The sequence below is a fragment of the Mycteria americana genome, chromosome 1 (assembly GCF_035582795.1).
Source record: "Mycteria americana isolate JAX WOST 10 ecotype Jacksonville Zoo and Gardens chromosome 1, USCA_MyAme_1.0, whole genome shotgun sequence".
Classification (NCBI taxonomy): Eukaryota; Metazoa; Chordata; class Aves; order Ciconiiformes; family Ciconiidae; genus Mycteria; species Mycteria americana.
In genome coordinates, this window is record NC_134365.1 from 101,480,748 (window position 1) to 101,508,127 (window position 27,380).

Here is a 27,380-nt window from a genome sequence, read left to right on the forward strand (position 1 = left end):
ATAGGACTGAATTTTTATGTGAAAGTTAGACTTAAAATTCATGAGCAAAACTGGCTCAGCTGGTTTTGGTTTATTTTGCATTCATTGCTATAGCTCAAGAGAATACTTATTACTCTAGCTGAACGTGTGTTGGTTTTCCTTCTGATGAACCTGGGAGATCTGCATGGACAGTTTTTTAGACCTCAAAGAGAAAACAATAATCTAAAACAAATGTATCTGTAACATGGGGGGTAGGGAAATGTTCTGTGTTCATGTAGATGTTCTGTCTTAGGTTTACGACATCTTGAGGGCAGGCATTTGTTACTACAGATCTGAACAGAGCCTACCATAAAGAAGTGTTCAGTTGTTTTGACACCTCTTGGCGCAAAAGCATCACCGGTAATTTTTACTCCTGTCTTCAAGCGACGGTCTGCGTATCCTTACAGAATCTAGGTCTTCCTGGTTTTGAAACCACAGGCAACTTTAGCACCAAAAGGTGGCCTCCTTATGCTACCCATATTAAAGCATGGGTTTGATGAGAGTGCCTGCTTTTTCTGCCACAGTCAGGTCAAGGACTCTTTGCACCTGTATTTTTCTCAGCACCAGCCCTCATGTAGCATATGGTCCTTAGCTCAACTGAAGCTTCTGCTGTCGTCTTTTGCCTTTTTTGTTTATCTTTCCTCCTTTTTCTCTTCCTAACCCATAAAGTGACTGCCCCTGGTTATTCTGCCCTTGACTGAGAAAATACTGCCAAGTGGAGGAGCAGCACAAGGTTCAAGCCTTGCACGTAGTAAAGCAGCTTTGGCTTACAGAACTTCATGTCCTCAGGCGGGTGCTGTGCTGTCAGTTTTCCCACTCTTGTGGACACGCATAACTTGCTTGGCATTAGTTTCCAAGGCACGAGTGGAAGACTTACTCGATGCCACCGTGGCTGCGTCTCAGATCCCAGTGGCTGTGTCTCAGATACCCAAAGATCGGTCAGCCCGGCTGAAGCGACCGCCGTAGACGTTACCACAGCTTAAGGCCTATTGATAAGACTTCCAATGGCTGTTTCCACTGAGAGCATCTGCCTGCCCTCAGCAGGAGCGCTGAGCCCTTCCCGAGGAGCCGGTGGTGGCTGCTGTGCACAGCTGGATCCTGCCGGCAGCCTTGCTCGAGTACGGTCTCCATCTTGGGGCAGATGCGGGAGAGCTGCTTGGAAATGCTGAGGCTGGACGTGATGGCTCTGCAGCAAGGCTGAAAAAAAACGTCGTTAAAGTAAACAGGTGTGGGAGATGCGCTTTCTGCTCTCCTTTGCATCCGCTGCTGGGCTTGCCAGTGGCAGGGAGGGCAAGTCACCCCACAGCCGGGGGCCAGCGACGTAGGGCAGGCGGGGTAGCAGCGCTTTGCAGCAGTACTGCGTTGGCTTAAGGGGCGGGGGAGAGAAAATTAGCATGGCAGCTTCACGATCTGATGGAAGGGAAGGGTGATAATTATAAACTCTTCACATAAACAATATATACATTTAAGTTAACTTTCTTGTGGCTTTCCTCCACCTGTGGGCCAGGCCACAGCTGCTGGGTCCTCCCCGCCTTGGCCCTTGCTCTCCACGGACACCCGCGGGCCGGCCGGGGCCGGGACACGCAACCCGGGGGCGGCTTCTCTCGCTGCCGGGAGGCGGCCGGCGGCCCTGCCTCGCCGCCCTTGCCGCCGCCGGCGACGGCTCCCGGACGGAACCTCAGTGCCAGCCGCCATTTCTACCCGGCGCCTATAGGCCAATGCGCGGCGGCACCGGGGGGGCAGCTTAGAGCGCCGTACAGGAAGCTGCCGTTGCTAGGGCTTCAGTTAGGGAAGCGGCGGCGCATCCGGCTCCGCCGGGCCGGGCGATGGCGTCGCTGGGCCTGAACGAGCGGGAGCAGGCCGGGTGCCGCGAGCTCCTGGAGCTTCTGGAGACCGAGGAGCTGATGGCGCTGACGGACACGGTCACCAACCGCCTGGTGCACTCGGAGAGCCGCCAAGGTGCGCGGAGCCCGCGACGGGAACGCTGACTCCTGCGGCGGCCTTCGCGGCCCGACCGCCTCCCGGCCCCCGGGCGGGGATGCTGGAGCCTGCCCCTGTGCTCCGCCGGCGGGCGCGGCCGCCCGGCCGCTGTGCTCCTTTCCCCGGTTGGCCGCGGGCCCGGCGGCAGCGCAGACGCAACCGGATCGGACGTGGAGGCGGGGCCGGGGGCTGCCGGCGCGTCCCTGCTCCGCTGCCGCTGGCGTGGGGCCGGGCCGGCTTACAGCGGTGGGCTGGGGGGAGGCGAGCTAGGCCGGTGTGCTGGAGCTGCCCAGGAGGATTTTCGGGGCCCTGGAGAGCTGGCAGCGCCCTGCCCCGGTGCAGGGCGGTGGTGAGATGCGCAGCTGCGTTTCGTTGGGTTGTAGCTGTTGGGAGCCTTTTTCTCCAGTGGGCCTCAGTACCTCCGAACAGGACTGGGATCTGGCTGCAGGGAGTTTGGGGTTTGTTTTGGCCAAGGAACTTGCGGCTGCTAGTGGCTTTTAGCGGATTTTCAGATCTCAAGCACTTCTTTTTCTCCCTTAGACCAACCCCCCCCTCCTGCCGCCCCCGGTGAGCTTCGTGCACTGCTGTGCCCCTGATATGCCCTGTTAGGGTTTAAAAACGTATTTAAAACCCAAATATCTCTTGCTGTTTGCGTTAATGACACCTGCTTTCAGGTTTTGAAAGAGTAAAATACAAATCAAATATTCAACTTATTTCTTTGTAGAACAGAGCCCTTTCAGCTGTGACCATCCCCCATCACTTTGTAGATGTTGACATTTGTTTCGTAAAATTGAATTTTGTATGTGAGTTACCTGAGGCCACTCAGCACATTGCCCTGAAATGTACTCATCCAAAAACCTTGAATATGTTTCATGTGATGTAACTCAGACCTGTAAGATTTGCCAAACACATTTCTTAAAAAGGTCTTATGCCTGTAGTTTTTCTTCTTGCTTTTTTAATCTACTTTTTGCAGTGGTTGTAGGTTAAATTAAAAGATGTTAAATTTTTTTTTACTTCAGCTGTTAGTCTCTTCTTGTTTAAACTTACAGTTTTTATAGGTAACATGTTAAGTACTCAGCCCCAATTCAGGTGAGAACTGGCTACCACAACTACTTTAAAAGAGAATTTCAGTTGATCGTTTCCTAATTTTGCCACAGAGCCTTGTAGCTGATTTTTTTTTTTTTAATGTTACATTTCAATACACCGTCATTGTGCTACAATGCATGGTGTTTTCTAATGAACCCAGGAGTAGTAATTTTATTAGTGTGGAAATAAACCAGGTTTAATTCCATTTCTGTCAGTCTTCAGGAACCTGGATGGAACCTCACTTTCACAACCTACTGTGTGTTGTCTGAAAAACTGCAAACTTCTGGTACTAGAATTCTTGTGCAGCATACGAGTAATCGGAGATTACCTTAGTTATCTCTCTCTCTCTGCATTTCTGTCAATTTTCTGTTCATGGGAAATATTTGAAAACTTGCACATTCTTCAAAATAACAATGTGTTCTCTGACTGAATCATGTGAACTACCCATTTGATGCAGAAATTAATATTCACGTTCCTTATTCAGAAGAACCATAAAAGATTTGCCTGGTTCTTCTTTCTCTGTGTAATCTTGCTTCCAAAAAGACAGGTGGATGGTTTATTTTGAAATATCCCAGAGCTTTTCAAATGGAGAATGAAACCAAGCTCAGCTTTTGCCAAGTGAAGGTGCTGTATGGTGACATGAAGCAGGAAGCCCTAAATGATTTCATGTTAAATGAACTTATTTTGAAGTTAAGGCTAGCTGTATCTCAGGAAGTATAAGATAAATACATTGTGTGCAAGAATCTTTATACTTCTTGAAGCACTTGGAGTTTCTAAACAGCTTGAAAATACTTGAAAAATATTAGTAATTTCATTTGGAAGAAAAAGTTGCATCCTTTTCATCAAGCTGAAATAATACATAGGAAGTTCCAAGCAGTCATCGGTACTGGAAGTAGGGATTACAATGTAGCAAGGTCTTCAGTAAAAACAGCATTGTTTTTTAAACATGTTCCCAAGTCTTTGGGTATCTTCTGTGTCTAATATGATTAGGTCATATTTCAGTTTGCAAACAAACTTTTAAGTCTTTGCATTTGATTTAGGTTTGTCTTGTACTGTGTTTGGAGGTGCTGGTCAGGAGTTTAAGAAACAGCGTAGGTTTGGGTTTTAGTCACGAGAGAAGCAACTGCTAACTTAAATTTCTTTACTTGCAGAAGCCATTCATGCCATTTTGGTTTACAGCCAAAGTGTAGAAGAACTTTTGAAACGCAGAAAAGTCTATCGAGAAATAATTTTTAAGTATTTGGCAGCACAAGGAATTCCAGTGCCTCCTTCCTCTGAGAAACGTCTACTCATTGATCACGTAAAGCAGTACTGGAATGGGCAGCTCACAACACATGCCTCAGAGTCAGGGGAGAGAAAACCACATGCTGAGGTGAGTGCTGCTTTCTGAAAGACCTGAGGATGCTTAGCATTGCTTTTGTAGGATAACCGGTGTAAATGTTCTAATGTACATCCAAGTGTGGCTCTTCACCTGTATTTAGGAAGGTACTGAATCTCTTCAACCCTTGGTTTGTTTGGTTTTGGTTGGTGTCCTGGTTTCAGCTGAGATAGAGTTAATTTTCTTTATAGTGGCTGGTATGGGGCTATGTTTTGGATTTGTGCTGAAAACAGTGTTGATAATACAGAGATGTTTTAGTTGTTGCTGCACTAGTCAGGGACTTCCCAGCTTCCCATGCTCTGCCAGGTGCAGAAGAAGCTGGGAGGGGACACAGCCAGGACAGCTGATCCAAACTGACCAAAGGGCTATTCCATACCACATGACGTCATGCTCAGTATATAAAGCTGGGGAAGAAGAAGGAAGGGGGGGACATTTGGAGTGATGGCATTTGTCTTCCCAAGTAACCATTATGCATGATGGAGCCCTGCTTTCCTGGAGATGGCTGAACACCTGCCTGCCCATGGGGAGTAGTGAATCAATTCCTTGCTTTGCTTTGCTTGTGTGCACAGCTCTTGCTTTACCTATTAAACTGTTTTTATCTCAACCGTCGAGTTTTCTTACTTTTGCTCTTCCAATTCTCTCCCCCATCTCACTGTGGGGGAGTGAGCGAGCAGCTGCGTGGTGCTTAGCTGCCGGCTGGGGCTAAACCACAACAGTTGGGTTTTTTTGTTTGGTTGGTTTTTTTTTTTTTAAATTACATCATTTAAAGCTGGCTATGCCAACGTATCACTTGCAGAGCACAGTCTTCTGGTCTGTCTTGTGAAGTATATTAATGCATTTGAACTCTAATGTGTGGGGTCTTCTCCATGCTTTTTGTTTTTAAGTTGTACTGTATGCTAAAATAGAGGCTATTCACAAATAATTCTGTGGATTCAAGGACAACTGAAAACAGTGCTAATGGTACAGAAACTCTGCATGGCCCCTTGTCATTTTTTTTAATGTGGTGGATCTTAAATTTTTGGTATAGATCCAGGTTTTCCAGTCCAGACCAGGCACTAGCGATATCTTTGGTAGGGCACATTCCAGAGCAGAGCAAAGAGATGCTGTCGATAGTAGATCATAGGGTGAAAACATCTGTCAGACTGTGGTCTAAAATGTTTTGGGGGAGGGAGGGAATGGAGGGAAAACTGCTTTTTTGTAAGTGGCCTTGGTCTACTTCTAGTGACAGTGCAATCAAAGCAGCACTGTCTGTAAGCTGTTTTCCTTTTCACCTCTTGTAGTTGGGGTGCATAATGGATTTTGGCAAATTTTTGTATCGCTGAAATGTGAAGTTTGTAGCAGTGCCAGGTCTGTGTCCTTTTTTTTCCCTTGATATTAGTAACACTTAATACAGTGTAACTAAAATGTGTTTTGGCAATTACAGGTTATTTTGAAGTTCAAAATTCTGACATTTAGGAAATCCTTGTGGTGTAATGAACTTTCAGTGTTTTGTTAGTCTTGGATCTTTACCATGTAGTCCTAAACAGCCACCTTGCTCTTTCAAGTGTTGTACTTCTGAGACCTAATGGGCAACAGCCCCACCAGCTGGTGTGTTAGAGCTCTGTAGCTGTTGATAACTACTGCATGGAGCTTTCCGTCAGGAATTAACTGATGAGAATTATGATTTAGCTGAGAATTGTTTTCATACCAATTTTTTGTGTGTGTACTTTGGGGAAAAAAAAATGTTACTCTTGCAAGAACACTTCCCAAGTATTACCCCATAGAGAAGTTTTATGATTGAAGGTAGGTAAATTAAATTCTCCAAAGTACTTAAAACACATTCACAAAGAATGAGAAGTTCAACTGGTTTATTTATTACATACATCTTTGTTTTCTCTTCATTCTTGTGGCTTTCACCCTTTTGAAGAAATGGGTAACATGAACCTACGTAACAGCATTAGAAATTAATTACAGTTTCTTGTGAAACAAATACAGCATTTCTATATAGAAGTCTCCAAACTTTTCATACTTAATACTTACTTAAAACATCCTTAGTTTAATACTTACTAGACTTTGATGTTAGCAAACTTGACATTTGATTTACTTCTAAAAGTCTTGCTATCAAGTTGCTAATACTGAGAAGGCCTACAAAATAACTGCACATTTAATTCTTGTTCAAAAAACACGTCACCTTACAGTTGGAGGTCATGTGTCTTTACATTGGAAAGTTTGGATGATTTTTCTTAAGTAAAAAATCTTACCTATTGTAAGGGAAAGCGGAGGATAAACAAACTACCTATGTACAAATTCAATAGGCTCACAGGACTCTTATTTGAGCATCCGATTGTTGCCTTTTACAGTGACACTTCTTTCAGAAAGAACTGTCCTCTAAATCAAATATATTTTTATAATCAAGTTAAAAACCTGTCTTAAATATCTAATTGCTAAGCAACTTATTTCCTGGATGTTTGTGCTTAAATTTTGCTGTTCTTCTATGCATAGTTGTAGACATACCAAGAATTCAACTGCAAGGAATAGATGTTTTTTCTTAGCTTGACCCATAATAGCATCTAAAAATCCTTACTGCTTACTTTGTTGCAGTACATATTTAGTGATACAACACTTGGAGTGGTTTGTCACCCTCATCTGATGTGGTTTTAATAACACGACCATTGGTTCCTCACTGATACTTGCTTTTGCTACTTACTGTGAATTTGGCTTCAAAACTTTATACCCACCACTCAGTTGTCAGTTTCAGCAACCCATCGTTAAATGTAAATATTAGTTTGAAGTATTTCTTATCCCCCTACATCTTAGATGTATTTTAGGAGTGCGTGTGTGTCATTTCCTGTAAAACAAGGGAAAAAGAGCACAAGTGGCTTGTCCATAACCTATGGAGAACTAGTGGAAGATATGTTTTGTGTAGTTTCATGCTTTCTTTCACTGACCCATTCTTCTCTAAGGCTTCTAGACAAGACAAGAATCTTTGACTGAGCCTTTTCAAATTATTCTTTGAAGGTTTAGCTGTATGCTAGCAATGTTTACTTTGTCTCACTACTTAAAAATACTTTCTCGGCAGATTCAGTGTTGAACAAAGGATTTTATCATAGTCTGAAGGAAGGATTTTATGACAGGCAGAATGGAGTTGCCTTTGTTTCCAGAGTAAGCCTATGCTGCTATGTGAAAATCCCTGCAGCCCTCCTATCCCAATGTCATATTGTCTCAGTCTGTTTTAAGTGATCAGTTGTACAATTAGAAAAGTAACTGAGATTCCTCAACACTTTTGTCTATTTTGGAGGAGCAAAGGTAACATAAGTTATGGTTTTCTTTGATTTGGGCTCTTTTCCTATTAGAAATATGGTGAAGACTACAAACATCACTCATGAAAGTGACCAAGCATCTTTTGGATTATTTTTGGCAGTCTTACTGCCAAACAGGGCTAAATTCAGGCACGTGATTGGTGGAGAAAACATTCTGGAACACATTAATTCTTTGAATTTCAGTTCTTCCTGGATTAGTTGTGCATTTTGTTAGCGTATTCCACTGACATAGGTAAAATACCCTCATAAATCAGAAGTATTCCATCAGCTTCAGGTATGAGGATGTATTAGGATATATTAGGATGTATTAGGATATATTAGGATGTATTTAGGGCCGGAAAGAGGATCCAGGGAACTACAGGCCTGTCAGTCTGACCTCGGTGCCAGGGAAGCTTATGGAGCAGATCATCTTGAGTGCCATCACATGGCATGTACAGGACAACCAGGTGATCAGGCCCAGCCAGCATGGGTTTATGAAAGGCAGGTCCTGCTTGGCTAACCTGATCTCCTTCTATGACAAGGTGACCTGTTTAATGGGTGAGGGAAAGGCTGTGGGTCTTGTCTACCTAAACTTTAGTAAAGCCTTTGACACAGTTTCCCACAGCATTCTCCTGGAGAAACTGGCTGCTCATGGCTCGGATGGGCGTACGCTTTGCTGGGTAAAAAACTGGCTGGATGGCTGAGCCCAAAGAGTGGTGGTGAATGGAGTTAACTCCAGTTGGTGGCCGGTCACAAGTGGTGTTCCCCAGGGCTCAGTATTGGGGTCAGTTCTGTTTAATATCTTTATCAATGATCTGGATGAGGGGATGGAGTGCACCCTTAGTAAGTCTGCAGTCGACACCAAACTGGGCGGGAGTGTTGATGTACTTGAGGGTAGGAAGGCTCTGCAGGGAGATCTGGACAGGCTGGATCGATGGGCCCAGGCCAAGTGTATGAGGTTCAACAAGGCCAAGTGCCGGGTCCTGCACTTGGGCCACAGCAACCCCATGCAACGCTACAGGCTTGGGGAAGAGTGGCTGGAAAGCTGCCTGGCAGAAAAGGACCTGGGGGTGTTGGTTGATAGCTAGCTGAATATGAGCCAGCAGCATGCCCAGGTGGCTGAGAAGGCCAATAGCATCCTGGCTTGTATCAGAAATAGTGTGGCCAGCAGGAGGAGGGAAGTGATCATCCCCCTGAACTCGGACCAACACAAATCACCAAATTAGAAGGTACCAGAAAGAAGAGACTGAAGGCAACATGAAACAGTGTCCTGGTTTCAGCTGGGATAGAGTTAATTTTCTTCCTAGTAGCTGGTATAGTGCTGTGTTTTGGTTTTTAGTATGAGACTAATGTGATAACACACTGATGTTTTAGTTGCTGCTGAGCAGTGCTTAACACTGGTCAAGGACTTTTCAGCTTCCCATGCTCTGCTACGTGCACAAGAGTCTGGGAAGGGGGCATAGCCAAGATAGTTGATCCAAACTGGCCAAAGGGCTATTCCATACCATATGACGTCATGCTTGGTATAGAAACTAGGGCGAGTTGGCTGCGGGGCAGCAATCGCTGCTCGGGGACTGGCTGGGCGTCGGTCGGCGGGTGGTGAGCGGTTGCATCATTTAGGTTTTTTTTTCCCCTGCGTTTTGTTCCTCTCTCTCTTTTGTTGTTTTCATTACAATTTATTATTATTAATATTAATATTTTATTGTTGTTGTTGTTCCCATTATGAAACTGTTCTTATCTCAACCCACGAGTTTTCTTACTTTTGCTCTTCCAGTTCTCTCCCCCCATCCCACTGTGGGGATGGGGAGGGTGAGCAAGCGGCTGTGTGGTACTTAGTTGTCGACTGAAGCTAAACCACAACAGTCCTTTTTGGCACCCAACGTGGGGCACAAAGGGTTTGAGATAATAACAGATTAACCAGAACGTATTAAGGAATTTAGATCTGTTAATAGTTGCGTGTCATGATATAGATTCATCTGTTCTCGATACTGGTTTATCTGATCTGCACCATGCTCATTTTTTTGCTGTACATGTTAAAGATCGGTGTTGGGTTTTGCAGTTTGCTGTGCTCTGCAGTGATTAGTGATGTTTTGCCTGGGAGATTTGTTATTAAAACACTGGCCTTGAGCTTAATTTGGTATCTAAATTTTGTACTGAAGCCATTACTCTACATCAGGTACCACCTCTTGGAAAGAATTAGCAATTATACTTCTTCCTCTGAGAAGTTTTTTATGGAGGAAATACAGGATGGCATCTTCGCTACCTTCTTCTATGATGTTTCCTCCTTCGTTACAGTAACTTTTCAGTATCTTGAACATCCTTGGATAATTAAGATACATCTATTGGTATTGCTTGGGAATATTGTTTTGGTTTTGTCTAAGGTTAATAAGCAATTTAAGAATATCATCCAAAGATCTGCCCCAAGGCTGGACAGTTATGAGTGGCAGGGTGTGGGGGATAGCATGGGCAAATGCCTAGGACAGTGGGCAACTCCAGTGTTTTGGAACTTCACCCCTGAACAAGCGCAGAATCCTGAAAAATTAGTAGAATATTTGGAAAAAGTATGCTGTCACCCTGGCAATTCTAGGGAGATACAAATCACTGTAATGTGCTGGGGCCTGGCCCATGCCTACCAAGCCCTGTTCAACACTATTCGGAACCCTCAAGGGGAAGAGAAGGTCTCTGGATCTGATGACAAAATGACAGACACCACAGCTACTCCAGCCCCTGCTCCGACAGATAATGTGGTTGAACCAGGGAACCAACCCATATCGGTATCAGTTGCCCCTATACACAAGAAAAAATATTGGAAACGAAAATCAGCTTGTTTAGAAAGAGAAGATGAAAAAGCAGGGCCATCACAAAGAGAGGAAGAACTCATGGATGAGATGGAAACCACCCAATCCCTATCCCTGAGTGAGCTGCGAGATATGTGAAAAGGTTTCAGCCGTCATCCGGGCGAGCATGTTGTCACCTGGCTGCTCCGATGCTGGGGTAACGGGGCCAGTAGCCTGGAATTAGAGGGTAAGGAAGCCAAACAGCTGGGATCCCTTTCTAGGGAAGCGGGCATTGACAAAGCGTTTGGAAAAGGGGCGCAAGTCCTCAGCCTCTGGAGGCAACTCCTGTCAGCTAGGAAGGAAAGATATCCCTTCAAGGAAGATGTTATATATTGCCCCGGGAAATGGACCACCATGGAGAGAGGTATCCAGTACCTGAGGGAATTAGCCATGCTGGAGGTGATTTGTGGTGACCCGAACGACAAGCAGTTATCCAAAGATGCAGATAAAGTCAGGTGCCCGCAACCCATGTGGCGGAAGTTGGTATGGAGCGCACCATCTGTTGTATGCCAGCTCAATGGCAATACTGACCTGGAAAGACGGAGAGGGTCCAACAGTGGATGCAGCGGCTAGCCAACTCCAGGAATACGATGAAAGTATCTCTTCCTCCCTTGTCTCAGTTGTGGAGAAACTGTCCCGGAAGGTCCAGCAACTCAAAGAGGATAGGTCCTACTTTCCACCTGTATCTCAGTGTTTCAGTATCTCAGCTATTAGGAGTCAGTGTTCCTCTGCTCAAGAGAGAGGATATAGAGCATACACACCACAGGGCACCCTATGGTTTTACCTGCATGACCACGAAGAGGACATGAGGAAGTGGGATGGAAAACCTACTTTGACCCTAGAGTCGCAGGTACATGAGCAAGGAAAAACAATCACAAAGAGGGGTTCTTCCAGGAAAATTGCTGCTCCCGTTTCCAGTGGGCTGTTCCCCAGACAGAGTAAAAGGGCTGGTCTTACTCCTGATTTTAATGAAGGAACTCCTGACTTGTATGTACAAGAAGTGGGTAACAAATACCATGACCAGGACTAGAGGGGCCCTGCCTCCAGCCAGGTGGAGGAAAGGGACAACCGGGTTTACTGGACTGTGTGGATTCGATGGCCTAGCACATCAGACCCACAGAAGTATAAAGCTCTTGTAGACACCGGTGCACAGTGTACCCTAATGCCATCAAGTTATATAGGGGCAGAACCCATCTGTATTTCTGGAGTGACAGGGGGATCCCAACAGCTAACTGTATTGGGGGCCAAAGTGAGCCTAACTGGGAATGAGTAGCAAAAGCACCCCATGGTGACTGGCCCAGAGGCGCCGTGCATCCTTGGCATAGACTACCTCAGGAGAGGGTATTTCAAGGACCCAAAAGGGTATCGGTGGGCTTTTGGTATAGCTGCCTTGGAGACAGACAAAATTAAACAGCTGTCTGCCCTGCCCAGTCTCTCGGAGGACCCTTCTGTTGTGGGGTTGCTGAGGGTTGAAAAACAACAGGTGCTGATTGCTACCACAACGGTGCACCGGAGGCAATATCGCAGCAACTGAAACTTCCTGATTCCCATCCATAAGCTGATTCATTGACTGGAGAGCCAAAGAGTGATCAGTAAGACTTGTTCACCTTGTAACAGGCCAGTGCGAAAGCCTAATGGAGAGTGGCGACTGACAGTAGACTGTTGTGGCCTGAATGAAGTCACGCCGCTGCTGAGTGCTGCTGTGCTGGACATGTTGGAACTTCAATACAAACTGGAGTCAAAAGCAGCCAAGTGGTATGATACAATTGATATCACTAATGCATTTTTCTCAATCCCTTTGGCAGGAGAGTGCAGGCCACAGTTTGCTTTCACTTGGAGGGGTGTTCAGTACACTTGGAATTGACTGCCCCAGGGGTGGAAACACAGCCCTACCATCTGCCATGGACTGATCCAGACTGCACTGGAACAGGGTGAAGCTCTGGAACACCTGCAATACATTGATGACCTCATCGTGTGGGGCAACACAGCAGAAGAGGTTTTTGAGAAAGGGAAGAAAATAGTCCAAATCCTCCTGAAAGCCGGTTTTGCCATAAAACAAAGTAAGGTCAAGAGACCTGCACAGGAGATCCAGTTTTTAGGAATCAAATGGCAAGATGGACACTGTCAGATCCCAATGGATGTGATTAACAAAATAACAGCCATGTCTCCATCAACTAGCAAAAAGGAAACACAAGCTTTCTTAGGCGTTGTGGGTTTTTGGAGAATGCATATTCCAAATTACAGTCTGATCATAAGCCCTCTCTATCAAGTGACCCAGAAGAAGAACGATTTCAAATGGGGCCCTGAGCAACAACAAGCCTTTGAACAAATTAAACTGGAGATAGTTCATGCAGTAGCCCTTGGGCCAGTCTGGGCAGGGCAAAACGTAAAAAATGTGCTCTACTCCACAGCCGGGGAGAATGGCCCTACCTGGAGCCTCTGGCAGAAAGCACTAGGGGAGACTCGAGGTTGACCCCTAGGGTTTTGGAGTCGGGGATACAGAGGATCTGAGGCCCGCTATACTCCAACTGAAAAATAGATATTGGCTGCATATGAAGGGGTTCGAGCTGCTTCGGAAGTGGTTGGTACTGAAGCATAACTCCTCCTGGCACCCCGACTGCTGGTGCTGGGCTGGATGTTCAAAGGGAGGGTCCCCTGTACACATCATGCAACCGATGCTACATGGAGTAAGTGGGTCACACTGATCACACAGTGGGCTCGAATAGGAAACCCCAGTTGCCCAGGAATCTTGGAAGTAATTATAGACTGGCCAGAAGGCAAAGATTTCAGAATATCACTAGAGGAGGAGGTGATGCGTGCTGAGGAGGCCCCACTGTACAATAAACTACCAGAAAATGAGAAGCAATATGCCCTGTTCACTGATGGGTCCTGTCGTATTGTAGAAAAGCATTGGAGATGGAAAGTTGCTGTATGGAGTCCTATACGACAAGTTGTAGAAACTGCTGAAGGAGACAGTGAATCGAGCCAATTTGCAGAAGTAAAGGCCATCCAGTTGGCTTTAGCCATTGCTGACCAAGAAAAGTGGCCAGTGCTCTATTTCTATACTGATTCATAGATGGTGGCCAATGTCCTGTAGAGGTGGTTACAGCAATGGAAGCAGAGCAACTGGCAGCGCAGAAGCAAACCCATCTGGGCTGCAGCAAAAGAAAAAACTATAAAAGGGGTGGGGGAGGGGCCCCCGGCGTCTGTACCCTGACTCTCTAGATGATAAGATAATAGTTGGCAAAATATTGCTGCCTGGGTGGCGAACCTGGTTGTAAAAGTATGTCACATAGATGCTCACGTACCCAAGAGTCGGGTCGCTGAAGAACATCAAAACAACCAGCAGGTGGATCAGGCTGCTAAGATTGAAGTGGCTCAGGTGGATCTGGACTGGCAACATAAAGGTAAATTATGTGTAGCTCAGTGGGCCCATGACACCTCAGACCATCAAGGAAGAAATGCAACATATTAGATGGGCTCATGATCGAGGGGTGGAGTTGACCATGGACACTATTGCACAGGTTATCCATGAATGTGAAACATGTGCTGCAATTAAAGAAGCCAAGATGTCAAAGCCTCTCTGGTATGGAGGATGATGGCTGAAATATAAATATGGGGAGGCCTGGCAGATCGATTATATCACACTCACACAAACCCGCCAAGGCAAGCGCCATGTGCTTACAATGGTGGAAGCAACCACCGGATGGCTGGAAATATATTCTGTGCCCCATGCCACCACCTGGAACACTATCCTGGGCCTTGAAAAGCAAGTCCTATGGCAACATGGCACCCCAGGGAGAACTGAGTCAGGCAACGGGACTCATTTTCGAAACAACCTCATAGACACCTGGGCCAAAGAGCATGGCATTGAGTGGGTATATCACATCCCCTGTCATGCACCAGCCTCCGGGAAAATCGAACAACACAATGGGCTGTTAAAGGCTACACTGAGAGCAAGGGGTGCTGGGACATTTAAACACTGGGATATACATTTAGCAAAGGCCACCTGGTTAGTCAACTCTAGGGGATCTGCCAATTGAGCTGGCTCTGCCTAATCAAAACTTTTACGTACTGCAGAAGGGGATAAAGTCCCTGTAGTGCACATAAAAAATATGCTGGGGAAGACACTCTAGGTTACTCCTGCCTCGGGCAAAGGTAAACCCATTCATGGGATTGCTTTTGCTCAAGGACCTGGGTGCACTTGGTGGGTAATGCGAAAGGATGGGGAAGTTTGATGTGTACCTCAAGGGGATTTGATTTTGGGTGAGAATAGCCAATGAACTAAATGATATGATGTTAATTGCTATATAATACTGTATGTCATCACTTCTATGGTTGCTATATGCCATATCAACAGTATTACAGTAAGAATCTCCCAGATTAATGAAGAATGAATTTCGATGAAACCAAGCAAAGTGCAGTGGTGATGGAACCAGAACTGGCTTCAGCATGCAACAATCCAACACCACACACCATCTCTCCTGCCCAGAAGGACTGTTATGGAGCCCAAAGTCATGGACTAAATGAACTCAATGGACATTTTAGAGGGATGGCCCATAGACCAAGGGAATGATATCTGTATGTATATATCAAAAGACAGGGAAAGTGGTGGTGATTAGTTGGAATTTATTAGAAAGGGTAGAACCTGGGCATGACGTAGATGGTATAGAGTAAGGGGTGGATACTGTCCTGGTTTTGGCAGGGATAGAGTTAATTTTCTTCCTAGTAGCTGGTGTAGTGCTGTGTTTTGGTTTTTAGTATGAGAAGAATGTTGATAACACACTGATGGTTTAGTTGTTGCTAAGCAGTGCTTACACTGGTCAAGGACTTTTCAGCTTCCCACGCTCTTCCAGGTGCACAAGAGTCTGGGAGAGGGCACAGCCAGGATAGTTGATCTAAACTGGCCAAAGGGCTATTCCATACCATATGACGTCATGCTCAGTATAGAAACTGGGGCGAGTTGGCCAGGGGGCAGCGATCACTGCTTGGGGACTGGCTGGGCGTCTCGGCGGGTGGTGAGAGGTTGCATCACTTGGGTTTTTTTCCCTGCGTTTTGTTCCTCTGTCTCTCTCTTTTGTTGTTTTCCTTTTCATTACAATTTATTATTATTATAATATATTTTTTCTTTTTCCCAATTATGAAACTGTTCTTATCTCAACCCACGAGTTTTCTTACTTTTGCTCTTATGATTCTCTCCCCCGTCCCACCGGGAGAGGGGAGGGTGAGCGAGTGGCTGTGTGGTGCTTAGTTGCCCACTGAAGCTAAACCACGACAAACAGGAAAAACATGTCAACATAATTGCTTATTTATAACCACTTTTTAGTAAATGGATATGCCTTAATATGAGATTAGCTTTTTATGTTGGGTCTGTATCCTTCTTGTTTTTCTGTAACCTTCTTTTGGAAATGTAAAGGCCAGTGAAAAGTTAGAACCCAGGCACTTTTTATTCAGCAGAAATTTTGTGTCTCTGTGTGAGAATCCTCGTCTCATGGAAGTTGTTCAACAATCCTTCCCCTGCCCTTTTTCAGTAGAACAAGGATTTTCCTTATTGTTTATAAGTTGTAGACCAAGACAAAACCGAAAGACTATTCTAACTGTAATTCAAAGACTGTACCCTGATTCTCTAGATGATAAGATAATCGTGATTTTAAAAATAAATGAGATTTTACTTTGTTGTTTTTCTTCAGGCACTCTGTCTCAGAACACTTGAAGAAGACTTAGAATGTTTAAAATAAGTATTTACATGATTTTATGTTGTTCTAAGTGGTAATCTTGCATGCTAAGGCTAAACAGTTCTAAGAAAAAATATGTGCTTGATTGCAGAGTCATGGAGAGAGGCAAGAGTCACCACAAGATGACATTCATGATCTAGGAGAAAAATTCTGTCAATGGTTCTTTGAACTTCTGAATTCTCAACATCCCCTGGGAGTAAAATCTGAAGAAAGATGGGGACCACAGCATTTTTGGCAGGATGCCAGAATGAAGTTCTGTTACAACACATTAGAAAAAAACATGGAAGAATATGTTGGTGCAGAAATGGTGAGCCTTCGTCTGCTCTCCTTGGTTAAAGAAGAATATCTTCTATTCAACCCTAATTTGCATGCCAATGGACTGAAATGTGCCGTGTCTCGACATGGGTTAATACTGGTAGCAGTGGCTGGCACGGTACATAGAGACAACACTTGTTTGGGCATCTTTGAACAAATTTTTGGACTCATTAGCTGCCTCGTTAGGGAGAATACCTGGAAAATAAAAGTTGTGCATCTTAAAATAGTTGGACAGAATGCTCTGGAGCCTGGGATGCAAATTGAAAAACCCTCCGTAAAATACGAGTCAAACCAACTGCAAGAGTTGTATGATGGGAGAGAACTGACTGTGTTTGAACCTCAGAAATTCTGAACAATTCTTTCACAACTGAGTGACTGGGTAAGGGGGGAACATACAGCACTTGTAGTGCATAGTTGAATATTGAAATGGTTGCAGCCATGTGATGTTCTCTCTTTTTTGAGTCAGATTTGCTGGATGACAAACTGAGATGCAGAGTCTAAAGTATTAATACAGGTAATGCTTTTGGGCACCTTTCCAGAGCTAACAAATATTTCAGAGAATTTAGATTTTGTACTGTAGTTAGGAATAGAGATAGTTTAGTTATTCTTGGCTACAAAACATGGTTACATTTAAATATGGGTTGGCAGCAGTATTTAATGAACTAGATGACACAGGGTTCAGAAACTGCAGGTTGCTTCTCTTCAGGTCACCAGTTTAAACTCTTATCTGAGTTGTAACAGGAAGCCATTGCTTCTGGCTTTTTGAAATCGAGATTGGTGAGTGTCTAAATGGACATCTAAGTCCCAAGAAAACCATCTGCTTCTTTAGGAGTTTTTGGAGAGAACAGACAAAATAATGTGAATGCTGCCATTTATGTTCTAAACATGGTTCCATCACTGAACAATGTAAGTAGTTTAATGGGACAATGCAGGGAACTTAGCATCATTGAAGTCTTTTTCTCCTTGGTTTAATAGCTTCCTTTCCTTCTACCTTATGGTTCCAACTTTTAATGAATACAGACAAACTCTCTGTTGTTCTATCTGTGTCCCCAAGCAGACAAATTTGAGACAGTTGCCCAGGCATCCATTTCTAGCACTGACTCCCTTGGATCACATAGTTGATTTCATGACTTACAACAGCACTGTATGAACCAAATGCTTTGATAATTATTTTGTATATACTTACAACAGAGTTTTTAATATAATAGTTGTGATTTTTGTATGTTTTCTCAAAATAAGAATTTTATCTACTCTGAGCTGCTTCATTACATTGACTAGAAGTCAATTTAACACTGGGCAGTTACAACAACAGGTGATATTAAATAAATAATCCAATTACTACTTAATAACTGAAATTATTGCCACTGAAGAACTTGAAATTTTTTACTTTTTTTTTTTAATTTATTTATAAGGGATTAGAGGGTGAAACAAGATGAAAACTTCTTTTTCTGCAGCTTGCTTGGATTGTTTACAAGTTTTGTTTTAATTTTATGGTTTCACCAATACAAGTTGTGAAAATGGAAACATCCCCGTAACATGGGAACAGTTCTTTTGTTTTTGACATGCTTGTCAAAGATGACAAATGGTAAAATTATGGGTGGATGAGGGGAAACAAGATCCAGGTATGCACAGAACTGATTTTTATGAACAGTCTGATTCTCAAGTTCTCTCTAAAAATTTCTGAAATAATTTCTTTTCTAAGCAAAAGTTCAAAGACTCTGTTGGAATGTTCTTTCCCAATAAACAGTTGAGTTGTGGCTTCTTCAGCTACTGATGTATAATAAATAAAAATCAACCTGAATTTAAAATTTGGGAGAAGCAGTGTCCTCGTATGTGTTGAGAATTGCATTCCTCTTCAGGTGAGGACAAAAGCCTACCTAAAGGCCTAAATGGGTACCTTTTCAACATTCCGTATGACAGTCTGTAATATCCAACTAAATATTTTGTCATTTGCAGAACTGTACTTTGTAACTGGCAGCGTAGCTATTACTTTAGTCAGCGTGTTAAACATGAACATGACTAAGGGTGTAGTTTTCATTACTGCTTTAAGCTGATGTGGTGCAGGCAGTCCCCTTCCTCCACTCAGGTACCTGTCCTTGCTTCCTTCTCGTATCAGCATTAATGCTTGTGCTAACTGTGAACAAGAGAGAGTGGGGACTGATCGCAATGAAAACTAACTCATTGTCAGAAACCCTTCAGGCTGATCAGCTCTGTAAGGCGGCTGGCCACACAAGTGTTAGTGTCAGTCTGAGGAACAGAGATGAGAATTTGCTTTTTTTGGTGACAACCTGAATTTCTGTGGGATTAAGCAAGTGATCAAATAGCAGTCTTTGTTAATTCTTACATTCCAAATGTTTATGCTTGATAACTTCAAAATACTGAATGCAAGGAGCATTGTGGTAAATCAGCTTCTTACTAAGGCTAATACCTAATTAACTTGTTCTTACTCCTTCAGTTCTCCTACATAAAGCATGCAAGAAAATGTTAAATTGTCACAGCCTTGTGACCTGTGTGTAAATCCCTATTCAATTGCAGAGTGGAGTAGGTGCTGTATGATTTACTGATGACCTGTTGGTGCAGTTGCTGCTCTTGCATTGTTGATCAGGCTGTTAAGAATCTGCATACATTAGTCTGTGCTCATTAGCTGCTGAATGATAACTGATTTTTGCAGCAGCTAATTTTGGTGTATGCTTATGGGTTACTTCAAATTGTAGTTACCAAGGAGCAGCTGGTATCAGCAGTTGATGGCTGCTGATGAGCAGCAGTTATCCCAGGCTGCTGCTCCAAAATGCAGGAAACGGTACAGTATCTGCTCGTTACAGTCTCACCACCTGAGTATTTGGTAGGTACTGACAGTCAGCTGATGTTGAGTAACTGTGGTTTTGCAGTTATTAACTGGTATGACTTTTTATCCTGCGATACACCTTCCTCTTTTTCTCCCAGGCCTGCATTCTCTCTTTCAAAACCATACTCATCCCTTCTAAGTGCATTGTATTTCCACTTGGAAAAAAGGATTCCAGTTTTATAATGGTTCTTCAGGCTCTCCATCTTGCAAGGAGGCAGAAATGGGTTTTGAAAGCTGCTGCCTGACCAGTCAGCACCGGCTGACCTGTTTGCCATCAGATTGTAGGGGAGGCAGAGAGGTGGCGGTGCCTCTGCTCCTTGACATTTCATGTATGTAGAAGCATGTTCATTTTGTGCCCCATGAGAGTTGTGAGGTCGTAGCTGCAGTACTGCATCACATATTACAGATACTTTGCTGGTGTTCTGATTATTGTTTATAATAAGTATTGTTACTGGGAGTTCAGGATTCAATTTTCAAATCATTGTCACATTCAGAATTTTTTTTTTAAGAGTAGAAAAAACACTAACTGCAGGGTAAATTTGAGAGGGTACTTTTAGCCTTGACTTTAATGAAAAGGTTAGGACTTTTTTAAATGAGGTACAGCCAAAAACTTTGAAATATTTATGGAATTGATTTCATCGCTCCCTCTAGGTGCTGCTGTTCAGAGCTGAAGTAACTTCTAGTGGTTTACCTTTGGAAACAATGGCCATTTTAGTTGCATTTAGGAGATTAAAAAAAATTTAATATAACTTCTTTAAAATGGTTTTCATCAATTTTCCTCTGTACCACTATTTAGTCAAGGCTCAAGACAATATTTTCAGTAACAATTTCTTATGTCTATCACTACTACTTAAGCTGAAATGCTAAATTTATATTTTCTAGATCTATCCCTGGAAAGTAATGTGATAGTAAGCAAAATGCTGACTTGCAGCAAAACAGGCAGAACTTTCTGAATTGTATAAGTGTTAAACAGTGGATCGTGACCCTCTGGTTCTAATCAGCCACACCGGACAGATTTAATTTTTTTTGTCTCTGAAGTAGGAAGCTTGAATGTCTTAAAGCAATAAATGAGTAGAACCTCTATGATCATGCAGGCCAGCTACCTTACTGCAGGTTATGCTGTATTGCTTTGGCTGTACTTACTCTCCTTATGCGGAAGAAGAAAAGTAACCACAAGGAGACCTTACACAGAGCATTAAACGAGTTCTGACTTGTGCCTGAGGTCTAAATATCCAGCAGTGCTCAATTGCATGTTATTTTAGCAAACTTGTAACAGAATAAATGTGTTTTCTTTGGATGCTCACTTCCTCAATGATACTAAATTTTTAAGTGTATTCAGGAATTTGTAAAAGGTGTCTAACATTCATTTATGTCCTGCTTGCTTAGTAATCTAAGGAGGAAATAGAATCATAGAATGGTTTAGGTTGGAAAAGACCTTTAAGATCATCAAATCCAACCATTAACCTAGCACTGAACCATGTCCCTAAGCACCACATCTACATGTCTCTTAAACGCCTCCAGGGATGGTGGCTCCACCACTTCCCTGGGCAGCCTGTTCCACTGCTTAACAACCCCTTTGGTAAAGAAATGTTTCCTAACGTCCCATGGAAACCTCCCCTGGCGCAACTTGAGGCCGTTTCCTCTCGTCCTGTCGCCTGTTACCTGGGAGAAGAGACCGACCCCCTCCTGGCTACAGCCTCCTTTCAGGTAGCTGGAGAGAGCGAGAAGGTTTCCCCTCAGCCCCCTTTCCTCTGGGCTAAAGGACCCCAGTCCCCTCAGCCGCTCCTCATCGGACTTGTGCTCTAGAGCCTTCCCCAGCTTCGGTGCCCTTCTCTGGACACGCTCCAGCACCTCAGTGTCTTTCTTGTTAGTGAGGGGCCCAAAACTGAACACAGGCTTCCAGGTGCGGCCTCACCCGTGCTGAGTACAGGGGCACGACCACTTCCCTAGTCCTGCTGGCCACGCTATTTCCTGATACAAGCCAGGATGCTGTTGGCCATCTTGGCTACCTGGGCACACTGCTGGCTCATGTTCAGCCAGTTGTCAACCAGGGTTCCCAGGTCCTTTTCTACCAGGCAGCTTTCCAGCCGCTCTTCCCCAAGCCTGTAGCGTTGCATGGGGTTGCTGTGACCCAAGTGCAGGACCTTGCACTTGGCCTTGTTGAACCTCATACAGCTGGCCTGGGCCCATCGATCCAGCCTGTCCAGATCCCTCTGCAGGGCCTTCCTACCCTCAGGCAGATGGACACTCCCGCCCAACCTGCTGTGGGCTGCCACTCTTCAGAGGCTAAAGACGAAGCGGCCCCACAGCGAAAGACGAACCGGTCGCAGAGTTAGGGAACGCGACTTTTCCTACGAGGAGGTGTGTGTGGCTGGGGCGTGCTGAGTCGTGCAGCCCCCCGCCTCTGGCTGAGTCGTGCAGCCCCCCTGCCTCTGGCAGGACTGGAGCCGCCGCAGGTTTCCCGCTGCGCCCACAGCCCTCCTTTGCCTTGCTGCTGCCTTGCTTTTCCAGGTCAGGCTTTCCCGGTCAGCTCGGGGGTGGGGTTGAGCGCGGGCAGCAGGCAGGCGCCCCTGGTGCCTGGGGCTCCCTGCCCTCTCCCGTGGGAGGGGGAGGAGAGAGGCAGAGGGCAAGAAGGATGCTGCGGGCTCCGGCTCGTGGCGGGCGAAGGAGGAAAGGCAAAGGTGCCCGTGCGGCGCTAGCCCAGGTGCGGGCGAGGCGACGCCGAGCGGCAGAGCAAGGTGCGCGGGGCCCCCGCGGCGGGCTGCCGGCGGGCAAAAGAGGTGGTGGGGATCGAACTCGGTGCCCTGCGGACCAGCGTCCCGCGACCTGGCCGCTCCTCTAACGCCGATCCCCACCACCGGGCTCCGCACAGCGACCCCTACAGGCCTCACACCGCCCTGCGCCCCACCGCTCGCACCCGCGCCCTGCGCGCCCGCCCCGCGGACGCGCCGCCGCCCGCCGCCACGGCACCCGGCACCCGGCACCCGGCACCCGGCACCCGCCGCCTCACACCCCCCTCCCCTCTGCTCCTCCGCCACACGCACACCCGCCTGCCCCTCCCGCGCACACCAGCCTCTCGCCCCCCCGCCTCCATTGCCCCCGCTCTCCGCAGGCCCCCAAGCCCCGCACCGACCCCACCTGCCCCCCGCCTCCAGCTACAGCCGGCCGGGACCGCCACGGCCCCTCGCCTTCCTCCCCGCTTCCCTGACCCTGCTTCCCCTCCGGACAGCTTCTCCTCTGCTGCCAGAGCGGGAGGCCTCCCGCTGCTGCCGGCTGCCTGCTCGGGGCCTCCCGGCGTCACCAAACTTTCGCCACCGGCCCGTGCCGGCCCACGAGAGAGGCGGCGACGCCAAGGACCGCGTGACAAGAGTCCTTCTGTCCTCGTGGGCGTGAGGTGGCCCCTTCCCGTCGGGACACCCCGCATGCGCGGACCGCACTTGCTCCTTAGACCTTTGGAGCGCTCAGGTACGACGTGATTTGGCCCCGCGCTGCTCAGCCCGCACGCAGACGCGCGCACGCACGTCCCGCTGTTTTGCAGAGCGCCTCGAGTCTACGGCGTCATCATCCGCCTGCTTCTCTCTTGATCGAAAGGTCCCTGGCGTCGCTCTCGCTGCCGTCACTTCTCTGGCGTGCCAGCTAACGGGAGGGTTTTGCAGCGGTGTTGCAGGGGCTGGGGTGCTGGCCTTCTCTCGATAGTCCAGGGGTGTCCTTTATTCCTCAGGGCGGGGGCTGTCCTTCTCCTCCTTGCAATGAGCTGGGCTCCTTTAGGCAGGCTTACTTGACCGTGGCTACTACAGAGGAGGCAACGTCCACTCTCTATCTACCCACGCGTCTTTCCCTTAAGACAGTTCCTCCGAGTTGGACTCGTAGGATCATAGAATCCTTTGGGCTGCAAAAGACCCTTAAGGTCATCGTGTCCAACCGTAAGCCTAACACTGCCCAGCATGTCCCGAAGCGCCACGTCTACGGGTCTCCTGAATACCTGCAGGGACGGTGGCTCCAGCACTTTCCTGGGCAGCCTCTTGCAGTGCTTGACAGTGCTTCTCCGGTGAAGAAATTCTTCCTAACGTCCCATGGAAACCTCCCCTGGCGCAACTTGAGGCCGTTTCCTCTCGTCCTGTCGCCTGTTACCTGGGAGAAGAGACCGACCCCCACCTGGCTACAGCCTCCTTTCAGGTAGCTGGAGAGAGCGAGAAGGTCTCCCCTCAGCCTCCTTTCCTCTGGGCTAAAGGACCCCAGTCCCCTCAGCCGCTCCTCATCGGACTTGTGCTCTAGAGCCTTCCCCAGCTTCGGTGCCCTTCTCTGGACACGCTCCAGCACCTCAGTGTCTTTCTTGTTAGTGAGGGGCCCAAAACTGAACACAGGCTTCCAGGTGCGGCCTCACCCGTGCCGAGCACAGGGGGACGATCACTTCCTCTACTCCTGCTGGCCACGCTATTCCTGGTACAAGCCAGGATGCTGTTGGCCGTCTTGGCCACCTGGGCACACTGCCGGCTCGTGTTGAGCTGGCTGTTGACCAACACCCCCGGGGCCTGTGTGTGTTGGTGTAGATGCACTTCAGTTGGGCTACTGACCCCGCCACCTTTTTGGGGGGAGAAACCCTAATTCCTACGTGACCATTCTCAGGCGCTTCCATGGTTTCTAACATATCCATAACCCTTGCATCTTTGCTGCTGCATGGATCTCCATCAAATCTAGTTTAAAGCTCTTTCAATGAGCCCTGCTAGCTCCCGTGCAAAGATCCTTTTCCTCCTTTGAGACAGGTGTACCCCATCTGTAGCCAGCAGGCCTGGTGTTGTGCAGACAAAGACATGATCAAAAAATCCAAAATTCTGCCGGTGATACCAGGCTCAGAGCCAGGTATTGGTCTGCTGGCTCTTTCTGTGTCTTCCCTCATCATTCCCTGTAACTGGAAGGACAGAGGAGAATCTTAAGGTTGATGACTAGTCTTCATCAAAATACTTGCTAGGTTGTATTTTTTTCCCTTATAAATTGCAAAGGTGGATGGACATTGCCTCACTGTCTGTTTTTCTTCACGACTCATAATGCATGTACCATTAAGCAAGCTGTCAGTTTGTTTCCTACATCCAGTTCCCTGAACTTAAAAACCCCAATGCTTATTTCAGGTACTATTTCAAAAGGTGTGGATTCTTCATTGCTGCTGGAAAGACTATTTCACCTCTCAGATTAGCTCTTGTTTATTAGTTCCCAAATTTATTGTAATATACTCTGGTGGTGGCTGCAGAAATAGCTCAGTTGTTAAACCACTGGATTGAGGAAAACAATTTCTTTGGAATTGTGATAGTTTTCTCACCTGAAGTGTTTGCAAGCAATAGCATTTCTCACACTGGCTGCAGAGTACCTACAGTCCTCTTCACGTATCTTAATCGAAATTAGGCAGGATAGAAGTGATCAAGTTTCCCTGCTAAGCACTCTGAAAGTGCAGGCTCTTAATTCTGTAGGGGGTCTGGGTGCCTTCAGAAGCATATTGATCTCCTAATTAGTAGTTGTTATTTTGAAATGGGAAGCTAACAGCACATCGGACGCTAAATGCTGCTAAGGACCTTTCTTCGAGCTGAGGGTCATACTGGCTTTGTGGATCAGAAGTAAAGCCTGCTGTAGGAGGTGGGGGCAGGCAGATGTCTGCAGGAGAATCAGCTGTGCTGACCCATCTTCTGCTCTGTTGTTTGACCAGGTGCTTGTGCTGTGTTTTTCAGAACAGGCTGTAGGAAACTGTCTTAATCCAGTAAACCTCGTAGGCATGGATTTTATGCTTTTGAGATAGTATGAATTTGACTTTATTTGTAAAATCTCTACTAACATTTTTGGCAGTTAAAATAATTTGCATAAGTCAAATACTTTTTGTGGCCTGTAGCTGAAAACTTATTTAGCACTAATTATATAATAGTTTAAAGAGAGTGACAGACCTAAAGATGGTGATGGAATGTGTAGAGTAAGTTCGTCCTCCAGAGTGATGCCAGGGAATACCTGGTGGCAGAAGAAATTCTTGTGTTAGAAAATGTGAAAGGTGATTGCAGCAGCAAGACCATTGCAGAGTACTGTATCTTTACCCTTTCTGTATATTTTATTAAATGTGAAGATCTAACTTTACATATAATGTGCAAATGCAGCTACTTTGCCAGCATGACGTTACTAGGAACTGCTGTGTTTTCTTGTACCAGTCTTCAAGCACCACCTGCTGCAGTATTTTTTTTAGCTTGTGACTGATTTCTTGATCTCTTCAAACTAAACCGAGAGAACTCGACAGGTTTAACTGTTATGTTTGAAGAACTGGAGGAGAAGAATGTTTGCTTGAAATACTGATTTTTCTCTAATTCCAAGTTATTTTGGACAAATGACACATACTTTTGACAAATTGGTTTTAAAGAGTCTCAGATATTTATTAAAGTGGAGTCTAAAGACGGGTAAGTAATGCCATGTTCTTGTTAGTTGTTTCCTCTAATGCATGCTCATATTTGAAATTCAGTGTTGAGGCACTTCCAAGACCATGAATGACATAAGCAGCTAAATAAGGCATTCCAGGTGATGAACTTTAGCATTTCTTTATTGTTCTGCTTTTATTTTTCTCCTGTTCTAATTGTCTTCATTATGGCAGGAAATTTTCCATGTTCCCTTGGCACGAGACACTTCTGCTTCTTTTTGCATTGCTTGCTGTGTCTTGCAATCCCTTATCTTTCTTGATAGCTTGTTCTTTTTCCCCTAAGTGTTTGAGAAGGGTAAATTCTGCAAGGTGATCAAGATCTGTAAAAGGAGAAATACAGGCCTTCAGTAAAGAGACCAAAAATCATAGGATTTGGCCTTTAGCTCATACGATGTACTTCAGTGTTCAAAGGATTTTGTTTTCAAAGACTTACTGCAGATTGAATGTTTCTTTTTTTCAGGAAACAAAGTAGAAATCCTTAGTTAAACGTAGTGTTTCTCCCACAGCTTGGAATTAACAGGAACTTCTGTCAACAACTGTTTTTCCAGATACATTTCACTCTGAACCATCAGGCTCTGGTTTCGAGTCTGATGCATTTGCCAACACAGAACATAGGGCTCTCCTACCTTCTGTACAGTGAAGGCATACTTACAGTGCAGTTGGCAATTCGAATACTACTAGTAGCAGGGACCATAGTAGCCAGAAACAGGAAAGAGGTAAACTCATTTAGTCTGCCCATCGGTAAAGACTGATAAAAGATGGGTAAGTAAGGCAATTTATGTGGACCCATGTGCAGGAAGGTTGGAGGACAAGCAGCTGGCAACTGATCGCTGTGACCACAGCAGTGCTTGCTGGAGTACCTCATTAATCGAGGAGGGGAAGACATTAAAGAGCAGAATTTTTACATATACTGACAACATTTCCACCGATGTTAAAATCCTTGATCTGAGATTTTGAGTTTCACTTTGTGACTGATGTGAAGTTAAGCCTCTCTCTGGAAAGGTTAATTAGCCTGTATGCCATGTAAGTAAACCTGGCATGCACAGTGGTGCCAGTGGATTGCAAGGAAACCTCTTTTTTAAAACTAATTTTCAGCTCTTAGTAGTAGAAAGGAACGACCTCGTGTAACTGTAGGGGTAATAACAGTGCTGTAATCATCCCTGCCGTGTCTGCAGGAAATCCAGAGGCTGGGTGTCGCCTCAGCAGGCATAATGGCCTTTTGGTGACATCTGGTGGCAGATTCATTGCTTGCCTGTAGTCCTACACTTGATTAAACCGGGCCCTGATGCAAGCACAGGCGCTGGAGGCTTGCTCTGGAGACAGGGAGGAAGTGCCTGCTTTATCCCTTTCGTTGCTGGCAGCGACACTGCCTTGGCTCCCTTGCCTTGGTCAAAAGGAAGGCTTGAAGGCAATGCATCAGCCCTTGATAAGGATCTGAAAGAAGTTTTAAAGACTTCAGCCCATCA

At 45.8% G+C, this 27,380-nt stretch overlaps 1 protein-coding gene across 1 annotated transcript; it reads left to right on the forward strand.

The window, feature by feature from the left end:
* The first annotated feature begins 1,783 nt into the window (after window positions 1-1,783).
* On the forward strand, window positions 1,784-17,594 carry C1H3orf38 (chromosome 1 C3orf38 homolog). Its single transcript, XM_075515371.1, has 3 exons — window positions 1,784-1,977; window positions 4,236-4,456; window positions 16,404-17,594. Exons 1-3 carry the CDS (start codon window positions 1,845-1,847, stop codon window positions 16,977-16,979), a joined length of 930 nt encoding a protein of 309 aa, XP_075371486.1. The 5' UTR covers window positions 1,784-1,844; the 3' UTR covers window positions 16,980-17,594.
* Window positions 17,595-27,380: the final 9,786 nt, after the last annotated feature.

What these genes read in the sequence shown, in the direction of transcription:
- C1H3orf38 (XM_075515371.1), top strand. Translation starts at nt 1,845, where the DNA reads ATGGCGTCGCTGGGCCTGAACGAGCGGGAGCAGGCCGGGTGCCGCGAG. An exon ending in GCACTCGGAGAGCCGCCAAG is followed by an intron (nt 1,978 to 4,235) that starts GTGCGCGGAGCC and finishes CTTTACTTGCAG; the next exon opens with AAGCCATTCATGCCATTTTG. An exon ending in AGAGAAAACCACATGCTGAG is followed by an intron (nt 4,457 to 16,403) that starts GTGAGTGCTGCT and finishes GCTTGATTGCAG; the next exon opens with AGTCATGGAGAGAGGCAAGA.